The following is a 22,056-nucleotide window of genomic DNA, read 5'->3' as shown; positions in this document are numbered from 1 at the left end:
CACTCCAGTATCCCTGCCAAGAAAACTCCATGGACAAAGACAACAGGCATATAAAAGCTATGACGCTGGAAGATGAGCCCCTCAAGTCGGAAGGCGTCCAACATGCTACTGAGGAAGAGCAGAGGACAAGTACAAGTAGATTCAGAGCTGATGAAGTGGCTGGGCCAAAGCCGAAAGGACGCTCAGTTGCGGATATGCCTGGAAGCGAAAGGAAAGTCCAATGCTGTAAAGAAAAGTATTGCATAGGAACCTGGAATGTAAGAACCATGAACCTGGGTAAGTTGGATGTGGTCAAAAATGAGATGGCAAGAATAAATATTGACATCCTGGGCATCAGTGAACTAAAATGGACGGGAATGGGCGAATTCCGTTCGGATGACCATCATATCTACTACTGTGGGCAAGAATCCCGTAAAAGAAATGGAGTAGCCCTCATAGTCAACAAAAGAGTGGCAAAAGCTGTACTGGGATGCAATCTCAAAAATGATAGAATGATCTCGATACGAATCCAAGGCAGACCTTTTAACATCACAGTAATCCAAGTTTATGCACCAACCACTGGTGCTGAAGAAACTGAAATTGAGCAATTCTATGAAGACTTACAACACCTTATAGAAGTGACACCAAAGAAGGATGTTCTTCTCATTATAGGGGATTGGAATGCTAAAGTAGGGAATCAAGAGATAAAAGGAACAACTGGCAAGTTTGGCCTTGGAGATCAAAACGAAGCAGGGCAAAGGCTAATAGAGTTCTGCCAAGAGAACAAGCTGGTCATCACAAACAAGCTTTTCCAACAACACAAGAGACGACTCTACACGTGGACATCACCAGATGGGCAGCATCGAAACCAGATTGATTATATTCTCTGCAGCCAAAGATGGAGAAGCTCTATACAGTCAGCAAAAACAACAACAAAAAGACTCACTCATTCCTGTGATCCAATGCAAGACTGTTAAGTAAGTAGACACTATATTTTAAGTTTACTTTATAAGATTATAAGTTGTTACCCTATTCTTTTTTTAAGAGGGAAACCAAAGGGAAGACAGTTTATAAGCTGGAATTGCTCAGAAGAGATAAGGTTTTGCAGCCTAGTTCCAAAGCTTCTACATTTTGCTGCCAAATACGGGGTTTTAATACTCTGCTTAACCCACACACAGGAGATTGGATGGATAAATTGTAATAAATATTTCCTTTCCATATAATGTATAATATAATTATAATACATATAATGGGGTGGAGAACTGACTTGATGCTGAATTCATGGGCAACTTGTAACCCCTGCAAGTCTTCCATGCTGCCTACTGCAGGTGATCAAGCTGTTGCCTGACTGCAAAAATTTGCTTAGTTTATCTTTTGATTGCGATATTTTTATTGTTAATAGTGTTTTTTATTATAAATGCTGCATTGATTTGTTAAGCATATAATATGACTTTTGCTTTAATTGTGATGTTTCACTGACAATTTGTTAATTATTCTGTATGATTTATCCTGCATCTGTGATGTTCTTTTATGTTCTATCATGTTGTTATTATTTATTGTTTGTAAGCCGCTTTGGGATTCATTCGAGTGAAAAGCAGGATAGAAATATAATCAATCAATCAATTTTAACACTCTCCTTAACTGGATGTTGCTATATGTCTTGCCTTTGCTTGGCTGGCTTCCTTATCCCTGTGTTTTAATATGTAACGGCCTCCTTCCACAGAGCTGGCAAACTGACAAAGTAACAGATAATAGGAAAATTTTCACTGATATGACTGCATTTGAATGGTTATGGTGCTCCCAAGTGGTGAATGCAATACAACAGCACTGCTTAACAAACAGTAAGAAATGAAGAAAGTCTGAAAACCTAATGATTTTAAGAATTAACTGTGCTGACAGAAGATTTTAAGCAGAAGTAAATATATATGAGGCAATGTTATAATGGGGGGGGGGGTTAATGTTGCTGAACTGGATGCTTTTCTCATGAAGCAGCTACAACAAATGTACTATGGATAAATGAGTGAGAGTTGCAGAAATTAATTCATAGAATAGCAATCTGAAGAAGGTGCAACCAAATTGATTTCTGCTCCTTGGGGCTTATCCACACTTACCTTGACAACCAAGAAGGAATAACCAATTCTTTTTTAGGATACTTTTGAAATTTATATAAGGCAGGAATAGCGGAAGAACAGGACATAATAAAGTATTTCCAAGGGAAAGAAATTCCCAAAATACCAGAAGAGAAGATTGACCAACTAAATTCGCCAATTACCATGATGGAGATGCACCAGATTATTTCGCATTCAAAGTTGGGCAAATCACCTGATCCAGACGGGCTACCAGCAATCCATTATAAGAAATTGGAAGAGACATTAGCCATACCAATGAAATCACTTATGAACAAAATAATCTAAGATGGTAAAATCTCAGATTCATGGCAAGAAGCGAACATAATTCTAATCCATAAACAAGGATCGCCTTGTGAATCTGTTACCAATTATCGGCCTATCTCACTTTTAAATGACGATTACAAACTGTACGCAGGAATTCTGGCCAACAGACCGAAATCGGTACTAAAGGATGTAATTAATCAAGATCAGGCCGGATTCCTCCCAGACCATCACATGAAAACTAACGTGAGAGTAGTGATAGATTTAATTGAGTATTTAGACCTAAAGCCAAATAAGAAAGTTGCTTTCATGTTAGTGGATGCCAAGAAGGCTTTCGATAATTTATCATGGAAATTTTTAAAGAAAGATATTGACCTAGCTATAATGGGAGAACAATTTACCAAAGGCATAAAAGCTATTTATGAAAAACAAAAAGCCAACCTAATAATCAATAATGCAGAAACAGAATATATATCAATAGAAAAAGGCCCACTCTCCATAGCTGTCAACATTTCCCTTTTTTTAAGGGAAATTCCCTTATTCCGAATAGGATTCCTTGCAAGAAAAGGGAAAAGTTGACAGCTATGCCACTCTCTCCTTTATTATTCATATTGACTTTGGAAATACTAAACTTGGTATTCAGGAATGAAGAAGAAATTAAAGGAATTACCCTGGGCCAAAAGGCTTTCAAAGTGAAAGCCTTTGCAGATGATTTAATCATTACAGTAGAAGACCCAGAATCGAGTATACCTAAAGCGTTGGAAAAAATATCAGCATTTGGTGAGGTTTCTGGATTGTACTAGATTTAAACTCAACAGATCAAAAACAAAACTAATGATTAAAAATTTAAGGGGTTAGGAGAAAAAGGAGCTACAGGATAAAACGGGTTTGATGATAGTGAAAGAAGCAAAATATCTCAGAATTGAAGTAACAATGTAAAATATTAACCTTTTTTGATGATAATTATAATAAATCTTGGAAAGAATTTTTTTTAAAATTGGAAATTTGGACCAAACTAAAACTTTCATTTTGGGGGAAAATCTTGGTAATAAAAATGAATGTGCTCCCCGAAATGATCTTCCTTTTTTCAAATGATCCCGATTATAGGGAAAATTGAATGTTTAGATAGGTGGAGAAAAGATTTGACAATGTTTATCTGGCTGAGTAAGAAATCCCGTATAAATAACAAATTACTGATGGGTAAGAAAGAGAGAGGGGGCTTTGCACTTCTAAATTTAAGAAAGTACTACGAGGCAGCGTTCCTGACGTGGATTAAGGATTGGATCTTGTTAGAGAAGACAGATTTACTGGACTTGGAGAGTTACAACAACAGATATGGGTGGCTTCTTCTTTTTCTTCTTTGGCGATCACTCGTAGCCAAGTAAGATTGTCTTCCATAGACACGGTTTTAACAATGAGTCCCTAAGTGACTGTGGAGGCCAATTCTGGACCCACACGTCCTTTCACAGTGGGGACATTGATTTCCGGGCAGGAGTTGTTCACGGTGTGGATTTGCCAAGCGTGCCTTCCTCTTAGCACGTTTCTCCCTTGCATCCTGAGTTTGAGTGTCTTCAAAGCCCAGGACACCTTTGGTAAAGGCTGTTCTCCAACTGGAGCGCTCACAGGCCAGCATTTCCCAGTTGTCAGTGTGCATGCCTACCTTGGCTACAATAAAGTCAAAGTCCACAGTGGGTTTACTAATCATATAGTTAGGAATGCCCTCTATAAGGTGTGGACTGATACCAACCATTACTTGAACCTCAAACGCCATGGTGGCTGTCCCCATTAGAGGCCTTCGCAGTTAAAATATAAATATGAGTAGCAATTGGGGAACTTACAGCCAACTACTAAAAGAAGATCAAGGGCAAATGAAATTGAAATCATTTGAAGAGATAAGGCATTATCTCACCGATTGGCTACAATACCACCAGTTAAATAATGTATCAGATAAAAAAATAGGTTTCGGAAAAGAAGAATCCAAATTACAAATTATATTATTAAAGAACAATAAGAAATTATTATCTAAAATTTAAGATCTATTACTTGAATGGGACCTGAAAAATGAGCAAATAAAAGATGTTATGGTAAAATGGGCCCAGGACATCTGCCACACAATGCAGATGGAGCAGTGGGAAAAACTTTGGAAACCAGACATCAGATTTACCGCCTGTTACACCATTATGGAAAATCTGGTAAAAATGTTATATAGGTGGTATATGACACCCTCTAAATTAGTCAAGGTATATAAACTAAAATCCAACCTGTGTTGGAAATGTAATAAAATTGAGGGGACAATGTTCCATGTATGGTGGGGATGTGAGAAAGTTAAGAACTTCTGGGGATGTATCCATGAAGAATTAAAGAAAAAAAAGTTTGAAATTTCTAGAGAGAAGAAACTGGAGGCGTTCCTATTGGGTATTTTAGGAAATGACATCCCACAGGATAAGAAAAGGATGTTTTTATATGCCACAGTCACAGCCAGATTGCTACCTGCTAGAAATTGGAAAGGAGACATCATTCCCACTAAAGAAGATTGGATAATTAAATTATGTGAATTTATAAGATTGGCCAAATTAACGGCAGCCATAAGAAATCAGTCCAACCAAAATCTAAGGAAGGAATGGCAATGTTTTGAGGACTATATGAAAAAAACACTGCTCTAAGAATAATATATTGCTATGCGTAGAATAAGTATGTAAAGATGAATCAAACTAAGTTAAAATTAATAATGGATATATATTGGATAATACAAGACACAATGTTAAACTATTTATAGTATAAAGGATGTCAAGTTGTGGTGGAGGGAAGCTACATGGGTGAAAGTTTTAGTATTTCTTTATTTTTGTGTATATGGATTTTGTTTTGTTTTTTTCCAAAGTATGATATGCAAAATGGAATGATGATTTTTCTTTTACTTTTTCATTTTGAATAAATAAAAAAGTTTTTTTAAAAAAGAAACTAGCTGTCAGCCATCATATACTATACCATAACATTTCCACATTAAGTAAGTTACTTGGCGTACAAGTTCTGTGAAAGGAATGATTTTACCTTAAGAGAGTGGACACTCAGACTGTTTTTAATTTGCTTGTATCACTGCCCCCAATGATTATTAGTTACTTACCCTCCGTTGGTTTCTTCATGGCCTTCATTATGCACGGCATGAAGTCAATCTGCTTGTCTGGGCCAAACAACAACAAATCCATGGCTTGTTCTTCCAGCACCATCAACAACATACAGATACCTACAACAATGAAAATGAGGAAGTTCAGAAGCTATCACTGGGTGTTGGCTTAACTCCCGATCTTAATCCACAACCAAAACAAAACCTACTTTTGTCATTGCACCTGCTAGCATGCCACTCAAACTTTTAATCTCTGGAGCCCTCTAGAGCTTGGGAATACAACTCCCATCATCCCTGGCAGCAGACCATACTGACTAGGGCTGATGGGAGTTGGGAATCCAACAACATCTGGAGGGCATCATGTTAGCTTTCATTACACATTTCTTTGAACAGGTTGCACAAACATAGTTGAGATGGTGTAATTTTTAAAAATGATATATGCAACAGTTAAATGCCACACAAAAATGTCTGATACAGGTAAAGGAAGGAAAGTTTTCATTCTACAAGGAACAGGAGAAAAGGAGCCTCAGGGCGCAAGCCTGCAGCCCTCTAAATTCTATTAGACTACAATTCCCATCAGCCCCAACTGGCAAGCTAATAGTCCAAGATTATGAGAAACATATTCCAGCAACATCTAAGACCACAGGTTAGTAAGCTTTTAGCTATATGGACCAATGGTCAAATTCAGTGTAAGGTAGCTTTCCGTGTGTGTGTGTGTGTGTGTGTGTGTGTGTGTCTGTGTGTGTGTGTGCGCATGCATGCACTGGAGGGGAAGACACACAGACTGAGTGTGGGGTGGTTGTACCCATGCTCACCCCATGCCCATTTTGGGGGCACACACAGTGCTGGCATGAAGCCCTCAGAGGTTTTGTTATGAGCCAATGTTGCCCATGCGCCAAAAGACAAAAAGGTTTAGCCATCTCTGCTGTACTACAATGCTACCACTCTCTATAGAATGGTTCATGCCTAACATCTCAGCTTGCTTCTACTCACCTAGCCAGTAGTTTTTGTAACTGGTGGTATCATACAGGTGGCGAGGCAACAAGATAAGATTCCCCTTCTCAACTATTGCAAGGTCATAAGTATCAGAGTTTTCAAAGTGGTCCAGCTCTATGACTCTGAACAAGCACGTCAACACTTCCTGGATGTTGTAATAGTCGTCCCTGTCCACCTTCCCCAGGCTCCTGGCTTTCAGGATGGCCCACTGGCGAATCTGTGGGTTTGGAGGGACACTAGGAATTACTACAGTAAGGAATCACAACAGTAATTGTTAAGACAAATTGGGGCAGGAAGCAAGTTGGCATGAAAAGCAACTATTATAAAGCGTAAAATAAAGGTTCAAATTCCAAACCAGACAGCCTAGATATCTATTTCTAGAAATGCTTATTTGAAGGTTGTGAACTTCCTAGCCTCCTCACTTCCCAACCACCCTAGACACTGAGGGACAAGAGACCACCTTTTAACAACAACCTTTTAAAAAAAAGATTCTGGGCAGAATTACTAAAAATAGAACTGTGTTAATGACAATGTAGAACAGTTTGGATGTTACTTTGGGTTGTATCCTGTGTCAGTCCTATGCAGAGCAGGCCCACTGAAATTGATGGGCGCTGTCAAGGATGCGTATGGTTGCTCACGAGTAAACAGCCAGGACTCCGACCTGCCTTTTTATAGGTTTTATTTGGTGCAAACTATGTACAGTGCAGAAGTCCAAAGTTCATGTCTGCCTCAGTCAGTAGCAGATTCCAAGAGTGGGTTCTTCCGCCCCCCCCCCCCACATAAGAACCTGGACACCCCCAATCTCCTCCTCTTTTCCTTATGTTTGATTCCCTTGTGAAAACTAGGCGACGGAAGCTGCATGTCTGTTTCCCTATCGTTCCTGCCTCCCTCCCCCCTTTTGATGGCAGTCCCCTGACAGGCACGATCAACTTAGGTTTGTTAACTTCAATGGGTGTACTCTTAAGTATAAGTTAGTTCTCAATCAATCTCCTTTATTGGCATAGTAAGAGTATGTCGTATACATGGATTGGAAAACAACACAGGTAACAAAACATAGTAGGAGGCACTTTAGGATAAAACTGTCCAGACGTTGTGAGATACAAAGGTGGCTCTTAGGACCTATGGCGACGTAATTTCATGGCGTCACTCCAAAATCTTGCCGCATTCTCCAAGTCATTCCTACAGTTATTCAACAGATAGGTCACCCTGGAAGATCCCCTCCTTCAATAAGGGGGCCAAATACTAATCATTTATTTTTGCATAAACTGGGCAATGAAATAAAACGTGTGTGATAGATACAGCCTGTTTTGTGCCACAAGGGCAGTGCCTTTCAGAATAAGGGATTTTCAAGAATCTAACATCTTACTAGATGGCAAGATGTGAAATCTTGAGAGGGAAATAGCTCTGCTTAGGTGGGGAGCATAAAGGTAATGTAAATATGGAGGGCCCTGGCCAAATGAGGGTAGAATTCCCAACCCCAATGGGGAACCGGTTTTATTGGCTGTACTGCTAAGGGCTTGGAATTCAATCTCTAGGATTCTGCACTTGATTGTCCGGAATGCTTCCAATTATGGGAGCATAAGCAGCGACTCGAGTGATAGGCCACATGTTCTGATTCTGCTTTCAATGCGAGCCAACCATTTGGAATGGTGGGATTCCACCAGCATATGGAAAGTTAAAGAAGATGGGTCAGACTTCTTTATACGCAAACTCGGCCAAGAGGAGCAAGGCCACCCAGTCATCCTGCTGGTAACTGACGTAACAACACAGGTACTGCTGCAGTGTGTTGTTGGTTCTCTCTGCCTCTCTGTTGGTCTCCGGATGATGAGCTGAAGAGAGGCGCAGTTCCATGTCCAGAAGTTGCATGACCTTCTTACAGAACTGGGAGGTGAATTGGGCTCCTCTTTCAGACACAATTCGCTGTGGCAGACTGTGCAGCTTGAAGACATGATCTACGAAGAACTGGGCTGTCTCTTAGGCTGTTGGAAGCCCCTTGCAAGACACAAAATGTGCCATCTTGGTAAACAGGTCCACCACCACCCAGATCACAGTCTGCTGTCACGAGGACGGCAGTTCAGTAATGAAGTCCATGGCTATGGTCTCCCAGGGCCCCTGCGATGTAGGCAGGGGTTGCAGTGGCCCCATCAGGGCTTCTTGTGGCCACTTGGCACACTGACAGGTTTTGCAGGCGTGAACCTACTCCTTGACGTCCTCAGGCACCCACGGCCACCAAAACTGCCGCATCTGAGATTGTCAGCCTGCATCAAGGTGCAAGCGGCAGGACACTGGGTCCCAGAGCACGACCCGGCTGGCACTCTCCGATGTCATTCTCATAGCCGGAAATATCTGTTCGATAAAATGATTGGAATTGGACAATAAACAGACATAGCCTGGACCGAAGAAGACTAAAGAAAAATCTGCAGAACTGTACAGTTCCTGGTGTTTAAGAGATTCTTCAAAGAGATTCTCATCATGGCGTGTGGATTACGGAGGTGTTTGGTGTGTCTTTTTTCTCTTCTTAACATCTACATTTGGTTTTCAATGCCAAGCCTCATTAAGAAACTTAAAAAAAAAACGAGTACAGACGGACTTCTATTTATAATTAAGTATTCAATTGCACAGCTTTACTTAGACTTGAAAGACTTGTGGCTCATTAGCTGCTCTCCCTGTGCAAAGGTCAGAGGGGGCAGGGTTTCTGTTGAGGCAGGTGATTAGCTGTGGGAGGAGCTTATCAGAGCTTGCAGGGCAGCAGCTGAAGAAGGAGCAAAAAGGGTTTGATCCATCTTTTAGATTTAGGGGAGCTAGTCTCAAACGTTTGTTGGGGGAGACCTAGGTTTTTTTTGGGGGGGGGAGTTATTTGTCCTGTCTTCACGCTTTTTATGATGGAGGATCGCTGTAGCCACCCCCAACGACACGTTCTCAAGATGGAGGGGGAGGGAACAGCTGCAGTCGCCTGCGGTTCCTGCGCAATGTTTGCCATCTTGCCAAAGGTTGCAGGCAGCTTTACCTGCAGCAATTGCATGTTGATTGCCCTCTTAGAAGACAAAGTCCAGCAACTGGAGGAACATGTAGCTACGCTCCAAAGAATTAGAGAGCTGGAGCTCTTCTTGGAAGCAACAGAGCACACCGTCTCCACCAAGGAGGAGACAGGGGACTCCCCTGAGAAAGAGGCTAGTTCACCAGCACAGGAGCCAGATATATGGAGAAACGGGACTCAAAGAAGTAGGAGGCCCAGGGTTCGCTCTGATTGTTTAGAAATACACAATCGCTTTGAGGTCCTCTCCCCTAGCATGGAAGACGAAGAGCAGACTCCATTTGAGGATCTCTCCCTCATTACAGTCGATCAGGTATATGAAGACGAGCAGCAAAGTCAGTCCTCAGGGAATGTGCAGGTGACCTTGGAACGGACAGCTCACGGAAGAACCCCGACCAGACCTAAGAGGAGGCGTGTAGTGGTGATAGGGGATTCCCTACTGAGGGGAACAGAAGCAGTTATCTGTGGGCCTGACAAGAGGTCTCGGGAAGTGTGCTGTCTCCCCGGGGCTAAGATCCAAGATGTAACTGAACGACTGCAAGGAATCATAAAACCCACTGACAAATACCCCTTCCTCTTGGTTCATGTGGGAACCAATGACACTGCAAGCAATAGCCTCCAGAAGATCAAAAGAGACTACGAGGCTCTGGGCAGGAAATTGAAGCAATTAAATGCACAAATTGTCATCTCATCTGTCCTCCCAGTTGAACGACGTGGCCCAGGGAGAGAGGGGAAAATAGTGGAAGTGAACAGCTGGCTTCGCAAATGGTGTAAATAGGAACGGTTTGGATTCTTAGATCACGGGCTGCAGTTTCTTGAAGATGGACTTCTGGCAAGCGATGGGCTGCACCTCACAACGGTTGGGAGGAATGTTTTGGCCAAAAATCTCAGAAACCTCATCAGGAGGGCTTTAAACTGACTAATGTGGGGGAGGGAGACAGTGCTCCTGAAGGTAGGAGTCTATCAATTGATGAAGATGATCATCCAAATGTCATAGACCAAATGGAGCAAACAGCACGCAGACCTAGTGGTGGGAGGAAAACATCCTTAAATAAGAGACACGGGGGAATGATTAATGGACTTCAATGTCTGTACACTAATGTGCAAAGCATGGGAAATAAACAAGATGAGCTTGAGCTCTTGGTACAGCAAACTAAATATGACATAATAGGCATCACTGAAACCTGGTGGGATAAGTCCCACGATTGGAATGTAATAATGGAGGGATACAATCTATTTCAGAGAAACAGACCAGACAAGAAAGGAGGAGGAGTGGCGTTATATGTCAGGGATGTGTATACCTGTGAAGAGATCCAAGATTTAGAACCTCAAAGCCAAAGTGAGAGCATTTGGCTCAAAATTAAGGGAGAGAAGAATAACAGTGACCTCATTGTGGGAGTTTACTATAGATCCCCAAGCCAAACGGAGGACATAGATGATGCCTTCCTGGAACAGATGGCCAAGCATGCAAAAGGAAGGGAGATAGTAGTAATGGGGGACTTCAATTACCCGGATATTTGTTGGATGTCAAACTCAGCCAAGAGCATAAGGTCAAACAGATTCCTCACTGGCCTTGCAGGCAACTTCGTTGTCCAGAAAGTGGGAGAAGCAACAAGAGGAACAGCCATTTTAAATCTGGTCCTAACCAATGTTGATGACCTGGTTAGTGGGGTAGAAGTGGAAGGATCATTAGGCGCGAGTGATCATGCTCTTCTGAAGTTTACTATACAGCGGAAAGGAGCAGCCAAGCATACTAGGACTCAATTTCTTGACTTTAAGAAAGCCGACTTCATAAAACTTAGGGAAGTGCTGGGTGAGATCCCATGGACAGTAATACTAAAAGGAAAGGGAGTTCATGATGGCTGGGAGTTTGTTAAGAGGGAGATAGTAAAAGCACAACGTCAGGCAATACCAATGAGACGGAAACATGGAAGGTGCCTAAAGAAGCCAGGGTGGCTATCTAAAGAACTTTTAACTGAGTTGAGATTAAAAAAGGATGTGTACAAAAAATGGAAAAGGGGGGAAACCACCAAAGAGGAATTCAAACAAATAGCCAGCACGTGTAGACACAAAGTCAGAAAAGCTAAAGCACAGAATGAACTCAGGCTTGCTAGAGAGGTTAAAAGCAACAAAAAGGCTTTTATGGGTATGTTCATAGCAAAAGGAAGAACAAAGAAACAGTGGGGTCACTCAGAGGAGAAGATGGTGAAATGCAAACAGGGGACACAGAAAGGGCTGAACTCCTCAATGCCTTCTTTGCCTCAGTCTTCTCCGATAAAGAAAACAATGCCCGACCTGAAGAATTTGGAGCAAATGATTCAGCAGAGGAAACACAGCCCAGAATAACTAAGGAGATAGTACAAGAATGCTTGGCTAGTTTAGATGTATTCAAGTCTCCAGGGCCAGATGAACTGCATCCAAGAGTATTAAAAGAACTGGCAGATGTGATCTCAGAACCACTGGCAGTCATCTTTGAGAATTCCTGGAGAACAGGCGAAGGCAGACTGGAGGAGGGCAAATGTTGTCCCTATTTTCAAAAGGGGGGAAAGAGAGGACCCAAATAATTACCGCCCAGTCAGTCTGACATCAATACCAGGGAAGATTCTGGAGCAGATCATTAAGCAAACAGTCTGTGAGCACCTAGAAACGAATGCTGTGATCAACAATAGTCAGCATGGATTTCTGAAAAAGAAGTCATGTCAGACTAACCTGATCTCGTTTTTTGACAGAATTACAAGCCTGGTAGATGAAGGGAACGCAGTGGATGTAGCCTACCTTGATTTCAGCAAGGCATTTGACAAGGTGCCCCATGATATTCTTGTAAAGAAGCTGGTAAAATGCGGTCTTGACTATGCTACCACTCAGTGGATTTGTAACTGGCTGACTGACCGAACCCAAAGGGTGCTGATCAATGGTTCCTCTTCATCCTGGAGAAGAGTGACTAGTGGGCTGCCACAGGGTTCTGTCTTGGGCCCGGTCTTATTCAACATCTTTATCAACGACTTGGATGATGGACTCAAGGGCATCCTGATCAAATTTGCAGATGACACCAAACTGGGAGGGGTGGCTAACACCCCAGAGGACAGGATCACACTTCAAAACGACCTTGACAGATTAGAGAACTGGGCCAAAACAAACAAGATGAATTTTAACAGGGAGAAATGTAAAGTATTGCACTTGGGCAAAAAAAATGAGAGGCACAAATACAAGATGGGGGACACCTGGCTTGAGAGCAGTACATGTGAAAAGGATCTAGGAGTCTTGGTTGACCACAAACTTGACATGAGCCAACAGTGTGACGCGGCAGCTAAAAAAGCCAATGCAATTCTGGGCTGCATCAATAGGAGTATAGCATCTAGATCAAGGGAAGTAATAGTGCCACTGTATTCTGCTCTGGTCAGACCTCACCTGGAGTACTGTGTCCAGTTCTGGGCACCACAGTTCAAGAAGGACACTGACAAACTGGAACGTGTCCAGAGGAGGGCAACCAAAATGGTCAAAGGCCTGGAAACGATGCCTTATGAGGAACGGCTAAGGGAGCTGGGCATGTTTAGCCTGGAGAAGAGGAGGTTAAGGGGTGATATGATAGCCATGTTCAAATATATAAAAGGATGTCACATAGAGGAGGGAGAAAGGTTGTTTTCTGCTGCTCCAGAGAAGCGGACACGGAGCAATGGATCCAAACTACAAGAAAGAAGATTCCACCTAAACATTAGGAAGAACTTCCTGACAGTAAGAGCTGTTCGACAGTGGAATTTGCTGCCAAGGAGTGTGGTGGAGTCTCCTTCTTTGGAGGTCTTTAAGCAGAGGCTTGACAACCATATGTCAGGAGTGCTCTGATGGTGTTTCCTGCTTGGCAGGGGGTTGGACTCGATGGCCCTTGTGGTCTCTTCCAACTCTATGATTCTATGATTCTATGATAAAGATGAAAGAAGAAACAAGACAGCGCTTGTTAATATGACGCAGAACGGAAAAATGAGAATTCCCCCCTTTTTGAGAGAAGCGAGAGATATTTGCTGGCTGACTTTGTAATGACTGGAGATAACAATTTGGGACTACATATAGTGCAGCTGTTTGCAGAAGTTTTTCATTATGAGCGAGAGAGAAGGCTGATGGATGTCTAGCAGCCCCCCTTCTAGGGCCCAGAGGGGGGGATTGTGTGGTCTCTGAGAGGCTGATCAATCGCCAAATGACTTATATCTGTGGAATACAGCTCATTTACATTGCATTATTGCAAACAGCATGCTTAACAATTTACAGTAATAACATAACAATGTGGAAACTACTATGTTATTAAATCTCAAACGAAAAGCTTGGACAACAGCCCGGATTGGAAGATTGGAACGGAGTCAGGGAAAGCTGTGCTAGCAAATAGACACTTGAAAAAATATATGTTGTTGTTGTTTAGTCGTTTAGTCGTGTCCGACTCTTCGTGACCCCATGGACCAGAGCACGCCAGGCACTCCTGTCTTCCACTGCCTCCCGCAGTTTTGTCAAACTCATGTTAGCAGCTTCGAGAACACTGTCCAACCATCTCGTCCTCTGTCGTCCCCTTCTTCTTGTGCCCTCAATCTTTCGCAACATAAGGGTCTTTTCCAGGGAGTCTTCTCTTCTCATGAGGTGGCCAAAGTATTGGAGCCTCAGCTTCACGATCTGTCCTTCCAGTGAGCACTCAGGGCTAATTTCCTTAAGAATTGATGTGTTTGATCTTCTTGCAGTCCATGGGACTCTCAAGAGTCTCCTCCAGCACCGTAATTCAAAAGCATCAATTCTTCGGCGATCAGCCTTCTTTATGGTCCAGCTCTCACATCCATACATCACTACTGGGAAAACCATAGCTTTAACTATACGGACCTTTGTTGGCAAGGTGATGTCTCTGCTTTTTAAGAGATGTCTAGGTTTGCCATCGCCTTTCTCCCAAGGAGCAGGCGTCTTTTAATTCCGTGACTGCTGTCACCATCTGCAGTGATCATGGAGCCCAAGAAAGTAAAATCTCTCACTGCCTCCATTTCTTTCCCTTCTATTTGCCAGGAGGTGATGGGACCAGTGGCCATGATCTTCGTTTTTTTGATGTTGAGTTTCAAACCATGTTTTGCGCTCTCCTCTTTCACCCTCATTAAAAGGTTCTTTAATTCCTCCTCACTTTCTGCCATCAAGGTTGTGTCATCTGCATATCTGAGGTTGTTGATATTTCTTCCGGCAATCTCATCCAGCCCAGCCTTTCGCATGATGAATTCTGCATATAAGTTAAATAAGCAGGGAGACAATATACAGCCTTGCCGTACTCCTTTCCCAATTTTGAACCAATCAGTTGTTCCATATCCAGTTCTAACTGTAGCTTCTTGTCCCACATAGAGATTTCTCAGGAGACAGATGAGGTGATCAGGCACTCCCATTTCTTTAAGAACTTGCCATAGTTTGCTGTGGTCAACACAGTCAAAGGCTTTTGCATAGTCAATGAAGCAGAAGTATATGCCTTTCTGGAACTCTCTAGCTTTCTCCATAATCCAGCGCATGTTTGCAATTTGGTCTCTGGTTCCTCTGCCCCTTCGAAATCCAGCTTGCACTTCTGGGAGTTCTCGGTCCACATACTGCTTAAGCCTGCCTTGTAGAATTTTAAGCATAACCTTGCTAGCGTGTTGTAGTGTGTATGAGTTACTCGTGCGTAAACTGGTGCCTCTCTAGGCTAATTTGCCTTGTTAAACCTTTCTGACTGCACAGCCCTTTCTCATCGTGGCTGCCTCAGTCGCTGGCAGAATCCGTCAGTGGGCGTTTCTTGAACCTCTTCCAACATAAAAGTTGTTTGACACCCAGTCTCCTCCTCCTCTCACTGCGCGGGAGTCTTCTGCGCAGGGAGGGCGTGGGTAGCGGAGGACCTGTGCCCTCCTCACTGAGTTCCAGTGAAGAGTCCTGGAGCCCTCTCTCCGATTCCCCCATCTGCCCCCCTTTATCCCTGGTGTTGCGCTGATTTGCTTCCCCCTCTACTGAGCTGTTTCTCCCCCTGCTGCTGGGTCCTTCTCCAGCATCATCTAGGAGCCTCCCCTTCGCCTCTCGCTCCGATGTCAGTTCCCTGACATCCACCTCCCCCCCCAGAACCCCCTCCACCCCTGGACCGACCTGTGCGATCAACTTCTTCCATTTCGTCGGCCGACGAGGCGGGGAACCCCCGGAAGGAACTGTCACCATCTTCTGTGGATTTGAAACCTGCTTCCCACCCGCTCTTACACCTGCCAATGGGGTGGTTCTCCCAGTCTGATTCTTCTTCCTCCGAAACCTCTCCTCCCTCCTCCTCGGAGACAGAAAATCCCTCAAAAACCTCTTCATCGTCTGTGGTTCCAAATTGCTCCTCCCAGAATCTCTCCAGGGGTTTGGGTTTGTCCGGGAACCGGCGGTGGAATACCTCCACCAGATACCTGTCATCGAAGGCTTCCGTGGGAACCCACGTGTTTTCGGACCCGGGTTCCCCCTCCCAAGCTACCAAATACTCCACCTGGCGCCCTCGCCACCTTGAGTCCAGTATTTCCGTGGCCCTGTGATGGTGTTCCCTTTCTTCTACCTGCGGGTGTGTGGTGACTTCTCCCTCTTGCCCCTGGAATTCCCGCCCCTCCCTATGCGGTGAGAGCAGGGACCTGTGGAAAACCGGGTGTATTTTCATGCTATCAGGCAACTTGCGCTTAAATGCCACGGGATTAACTTGCTGTGTTACCTCAAAAGGTCCCAGCCGTCTAGGCTGCAACTTCTTGCACCCCCCTTTGAAAGGTAGCCCTTGGGTGGACAACCACACCCGGTCCCCCACCCGTATGGTCTCCCCTTCCCTGCGGTGCTTGTCTGCCTGCCTCTTGTAAGTTTCCTTGGCCCGCTCCAAGTTCATCTTAAGTTGCTGGTGCAGGGCCTCCATTTCTTCCACAAACTGCTCTGCCGCGGGTACACTCCAGTTTTCCTCCCCACTCCCCGGGAAGGCCCTGGGATGACACCCATGGTTGGCCATGAATGGGCTCATTCCCGTGGACACGTGTTCCGCGTTATTGTACGCGAATTCAGCCAGCGCTAGTTTCTCCACCCAATCGTTCTGCCTCTCGCTGACGTAGCAGCGTAGGTATTGCTGGAGTATACTGTTCGCTCTTTCTGCTTGCCCGTTGGTCTCCGGGTGTCTCGCCGTCGAGAAACCCACCTCCACCTGCAGCAAGCTCATGAGCTTCCTCCAGAACCGGGAAGTAAATTGTTTCCCGCGGTCGGAGATAACCCTCAAGGGGGCGCCATGCAGCCTGAAGATGTGCTCTACAAACAACCGGGCTGTTTCCTCTGCCGTTACAGCATGTGAGCAAGCTATAAAATGGCACATTTTTGTCAGTAGGTCGACCACTACCATGACCGCTGTCTTTCCCCGGGACTTGGGCAAATCTGTCATAAAATCAATGGACACCACCTCCCAGGGTTTTCCCGGCGTGGGTAAGGGTTCCAGTAATCCTGCGGGGGCAGCCCGCCCCCCCTTTGCCCTTTGGCAGCGGTCGCACCCCCGTACATATTCCCGTACATCTCACTGCCTCCATTTCTTCCCCTTCTATTTGCCAGGTGGTGATGGGCCCAGTGGCCCAGGGAGACAATATACAGCCTTGTCGTACTCCTTTCCCAATTTTGAACCAATCAGTTGTTCCATATCCAGTTCTAACTGTAGCTTCTTGTCCCACATAGAGATTTCTCAGCAGACAGATGAGGTGATCAGGCACTCCCATTTCTTTAAGAACTTGCCATAGTTTGCTGTGGTCAACACAGTCAAAGGCTTTTGCATAGTCAATGAAGCAGAAGTAGATGTCTTTCTGGAACTCTCTAGCTTTCTCCATAATCCAGCGCAGGTTTGCAATTTGGTCTCTGGTTCCTCTGCCCCTTCGAAATCCAGCTTGCACTTCTGGGAGTTCTCGGTCCACATACTGCTTAAGCCTGACTTGTAGAATTTTAAGCATAACCTTGCTAGTGTGTGAAATGAGTGCAATTGTGCGGTAGTTGGAGCATTCTTTGAAACTGCCCTTCTTTGGGATTGGGATGTAGACTGATCTTCTCCAATCCTCTGGCCACTGCTGAGTTTTCCAAATTTGCTGGCATATTGAGTGTAGCACCTTAACAGCATCATCGTTTAAAATTTTAAATAGTTCAGCTGGAATATCATCACTTCCACTGGCCTTGTCATTAGCAGTGCTTTCCAAGGCCCATTTGACTCCACTCTCCAGGATGTCTGGCTCAAGGTCAGCAACCACACTACCTGGGGTGTACAAGACATCCAAATCTTTCTGGTATAATTCCTCTGTGTATTCTTGCCACCTCTTCTTGATGTCTTCTGCTTCTGTTAGGTCCTTTCCACTTTTGTCTTTTACAGTGGTGCCTCGCAAGACGAAATTAATCCGTTCCGCGAGTGTCTTCGTCTAGCGGTTTTTTCGTCTTGCGAAGCAACCCTATTAGCGGCTTAGCGGATTAGCGCTATTAGCGGTTTAGCGGCTATTAAAGGCTTAGCGGCTTAGCGGAATAGCTGCTAAAAGGCTATTAGCGGCTTAGCGGCTTAGAAAAAGGGGGGGAAAGCGAAAAAAAACTCAAGACTCGCAAGACATTTTCGTCTTGCAAAGCAAGCCCATAGGGAAATTCGTCCTGCGAAGCAACTCAAAAACGGAAAACCCTTTCGTCTAGCGGGTTTTCCGTCTTGCGAGGCATTCGTCTTGCGGGGCACCACTGTATTATGGTAATCTTTGTACGAAATGTTCCTTTCATATCTCCAATTTTCTTAAACAGATCTCTGGTTTTTCCCATTCTATTGCTTTCCTCTATTTCTTTGCATTGCTCGTTTAAGAAGGCGTTCTTGTCTCTCCTTGCTATTTTTTGGAAATCTGCATTCAATTTCCTGTATCTTTCACTATCTCCCTCGCATTTTGCTTGCCTTCTCTCCCCCGCTATTTGTAAGGCCTCGTTGGACAGCCACATTGCTTTCTTGCATTTCCTTTTCATTGGGATGGTTTTCCTTGCTGCCTCCTGTATAATGTTACGAGCCTCCATCCATAGTTCTTCAGGCACTCTGTCCACCAAATCTAAATCCTTAAACCTGTTCACTTCCACTGTGTATTTATAAGGGATTTGACTTAGATTGTATCTTACTGGCCCAGTGGTTTTTCCTACTTTCTTCAGTTTAAGCTTGAATTTTGCTATAAGAAGCTGATGATCTGAGCCACAGTCAGCTCCAGGTCTTGTTTTTGCTGACTGTATAGAGCGTCTCCATCTTTGGCTGCAGAGAATATAATCAAACTGGTTTCGATGCTGCCCATCTGGTGATGTCCACGTGTAGAGTCGTCTCTTGTGTTGTTGGAAAAGCTTGTTTGTGATGACCAGCTTGTTCTCTTGGCAGAACTCTATTAGCCTTTGCCCTGCTTCGTTTTGATCTCCAAGGCCAAACTTGCCAGTTGTTCCTTTTATCTCTTGATTCCCTACTTTAGCATTCCAATCCCCTATAATGAGAAGAACATCCTTCTTTGGTGTCACTTCTATAAGGTGTTGTAAGTCTTCATAGAATTGCTCAATTTCAGTTTCTTCAGCACCAGTAGTTGGTGCATAAACTTGGATTACTGTGATGTTAAAAGGTCTGCCTTGGATTCGTATCGAGATCATTCTATCATTTTTGAGATTGCATCCCAGTACAGCTTTTGCCACTCTTTTGTTGACTATGAGGGCCACTCCATTTCTTTTACGGGATTCTTGCCCACAGTAGTAGATATGATGGTCATCCGAACTGAATTCGCCCATTCCCGTCCTTTTTAGTTCACTGATGCCCAGGATGTCAGTATCTTGCCATCTCATTTTTGACCACATCCAACTTACCCTGGTTCATGGTTCTTACATTCCAGATTCCTATACAATATTTTTCTTTACAGCATTGGACTTTCCTTTCGCTTCCAGGCATATCCGCAACTGAGCGTCCTTTTGGCTTTGGCCCAGCTGCTTCATCAGCTCTGAATCTACTTGTACTTGTCCTCCGCTCTTCCTCAGTAGCATGTTGGACGCCTTCCGACCTGAGGGGCTCATCTTCCAGCATCATAACTTTTATGTGCCTGTTGTCTTTGTCCATGAAGTTTTCTTGGCAGGGATACTGGAGTGGCTTGCCGGTTCCTGCTCCAGGTGGATCACGTTTGGTCAAACCTGTCCACTATGACCTGTTCATCTTGGGTGGCCTTGCACGGCATAGCTCATAGCTTCTCTGAGTTATTCAAACCCCTTCACCACGGCAAGGCAGTGATCCATGAAGGGGGAAAATATATATATACACAAATAAAGCTGTATCCGACAGATGAAAGGATATATGAATTCTGACATGACTGAGAATCGCAGAGCCAGGGACAGAGAACTTTAAAGCGTTAAGATCAGAAGGCAGAAAATATGAAACAACGAGAAGAGGCAGGAACAAAGATTTGGAGATATGCTTCAAAGGTCCAGACTATGGAGAGCCCGGGGAAATTAATAATTACAATTTGGACTATAATCGGTCATTTTTTAAAATGTTAGTTTATTATTTTTAATTGGATTATGATCCGGATATGTTGATTGGCTGTTTTTATTGGAAAACCAATAAAAAGGATTTTTAAAAAACCAAAACCTGCCGCATCAAGTGATACAAGGTTTTATGCTGTCCGAAGCGGCCCGCCAGTGAGCTGTCGTGGCACTGACGTAGAACTTGGCCATCTTTCTCTGAAAAAAGCTCCATCCTGGTGCTTCACTCCCTCGGCGCAGCCAAATTGTCTTTGGCGAAGGCGCTGGCCGCCGTCTGTTGCTGGAAATCAGAGGACTCCCCTCCCCAAAACTCTCCAGCTCTGATGCTTCCTTGCTAGTTCCCTCCGTGGATAGCTCTTCCATGTCCCACCAGTCTGAACCAGGCTCAAAATCCTCTTCTTCCCCAGTGTCACTCCCTGGTCCCTCCTGGTTAACTGGCTGCCACCACTACTTATCTAGCCAGTTCCTGACATTGGCTCAGTGTGGGCACAGACTCTGACAGGGCTACGTCTCCTGCTCTGCAAGACAGTTCTGTTCCAGCCCCTTTCCCTCTTCCCTTCAGAGCTTGAGAGGGTACAGCAGAGAAAAGGGCAAAGCAATTTAGAGCTGAGTCACAGAAGGCTGCCGGGAGGGAGGCTTAAATGAGGGAAGGAGAAGTCGGAAACTCAATCCTGCAACTTACTAATGTGGAGTGTGTCTGGCTATCTCTGTGTGTGAAGCAATAAAAAGTTCATTGCTGGTCAAGTCTTTGTCAGCTTCTGAATTCCAGCAACAGATAATGTTCTGAAGAAGTGTGCATGCACACGAAAGCTCATACCAATAACTAACTTAGTTAGTCTCTAAGGTGCTACTGGAAGGAATGTTTTTATTAAGTTTCTTGTAGGCAGAGAATATCAAAATTTATGCAGAATTCTTTAAAATTCATATCTTCTAACTTGGGGGACCATCCTGCCACATTCCATGATAAGACCTTGCATGTATTGTTGAGGACAGGTTGATTGTGCGGCTGGCCTGCTGAATTCCTTATTGGAGTTATAACTTCATAGTCAGACAAGGCTTGAACTTCATGTGTGTGTGTGTCCCCCCCCCAGGTTTGTGTGGCACTGGGTGCTGAAAACTCTATTGAACTGTTCATTACAAGAATCATTATATCAATCCAGTTCTACAATTTGATTTGATTCCCCAACTTTGTCCACAAACACAGACCCGCCTCCTATCAAAGGGTTAGAGAACTCCTTTTTAGTAGTTAGAATTTGGGTGGTTGATTTCAGGTCAGGGAGAGCTAATTCTTCCAGATTAAGAAATCTTCTTTGGAGCCATTCAATAGAGGTTATAGAATAACTTGAAGGGACAGCATAGTTATACTCTCTGATAGGAGGGTGTTCCTTATCAATTTGATTATCTTTGTTTATTGGGGGGGGGGTTCTCCACCTCTTCCCTTTGTTTACCTCTGTGTTGGTTAGACATTATTTCCATAATTTGATCCGTGATTGTATTAGCTTTCTCTGGAGGCCAAAAGTGAATAAGGGTGTATTGTAAGGAAGTCGTTCTGCTAATGATTTCTTCCTGTGACTGGTAAGGGAGGGCTAAAAAAGAGTTTAAGTGTCTCTTTTCATCAAAGGCAAGGGAATCGTCAAACTCATTTTTGGAATGGTGTTCTTCTTGGCTTTTAGCAGGTGCTGAAAAGAGTACAGTAATGTTAGTAGGCAGGGAGCCCCAAAGTGTAGGTGCTGCCATGCTAAAAGATTGATTTCCTTCAACGGCAGAACGAGTATTATGTGACACCTGTATCGGTGTCAGTTCTGCAGACTGAAGCAGTCAAATGGGCATATATGGGGTAAGGCCATCTCTCAAGTAAACTGGTTGCAAGCTGTTCAGTGTTTTATATACCAAATGGGCAACCAGTGCAGGTATGTGAGCATAGGTGTTATATGCTGACACGGTCTCATTCCTGTCAGCAACCATGATGCACCATTCTGCACTAACTGCAGCTTCTGGATCAAGCGCAAGGAATG

The 22,056-nt window shown here is 44.0% G+C and overlaps 1 protein-coding gene across 1 annotated transcript in view; it reads right to left on the bottom strand.

Annotated features, from left to right (window-relative positions):
* The window catches only part of LOC308467792 (putative helicase senataxin), a 232,024-nt gene that overhangs the window by 166,042 nt on the left and 43,926 nt on the right, over positions 1-22,056 (bottom strand). The window contains exons 5-6 of the mRNA XM_080989496.1: positions 6,484-6,703; positions 5,491-5,610 (exon numbers count right to left, since the gene is read on the bottom strand). Of these exons, the coding sequence (XP_080845622.1) occupies positions 5,491-5,610; positions 6,484-6,703 (340 nt within the window). The remainder of the gene's footprint in view (positions 1-5,490; positions 5,611-6,483; positions 6,704-22,056) is intronic.

Source organism: Podarcis pityusensis (genome assembly GCF_964106645.2).
Source record: "Podarcis pityusensis genome assembly, chromosome: W".
Lineage (NCBI taxonomy): Eukaryota > Metazoa > Chordata > Lepidosauria > Squamata > Lacertidae > Podarcis > Podarcis pityusensis.
Note: the sequence above shows the minus strand (reverse complement) of the source record. Positions and strands in the feature narration are given on the sequence as shown.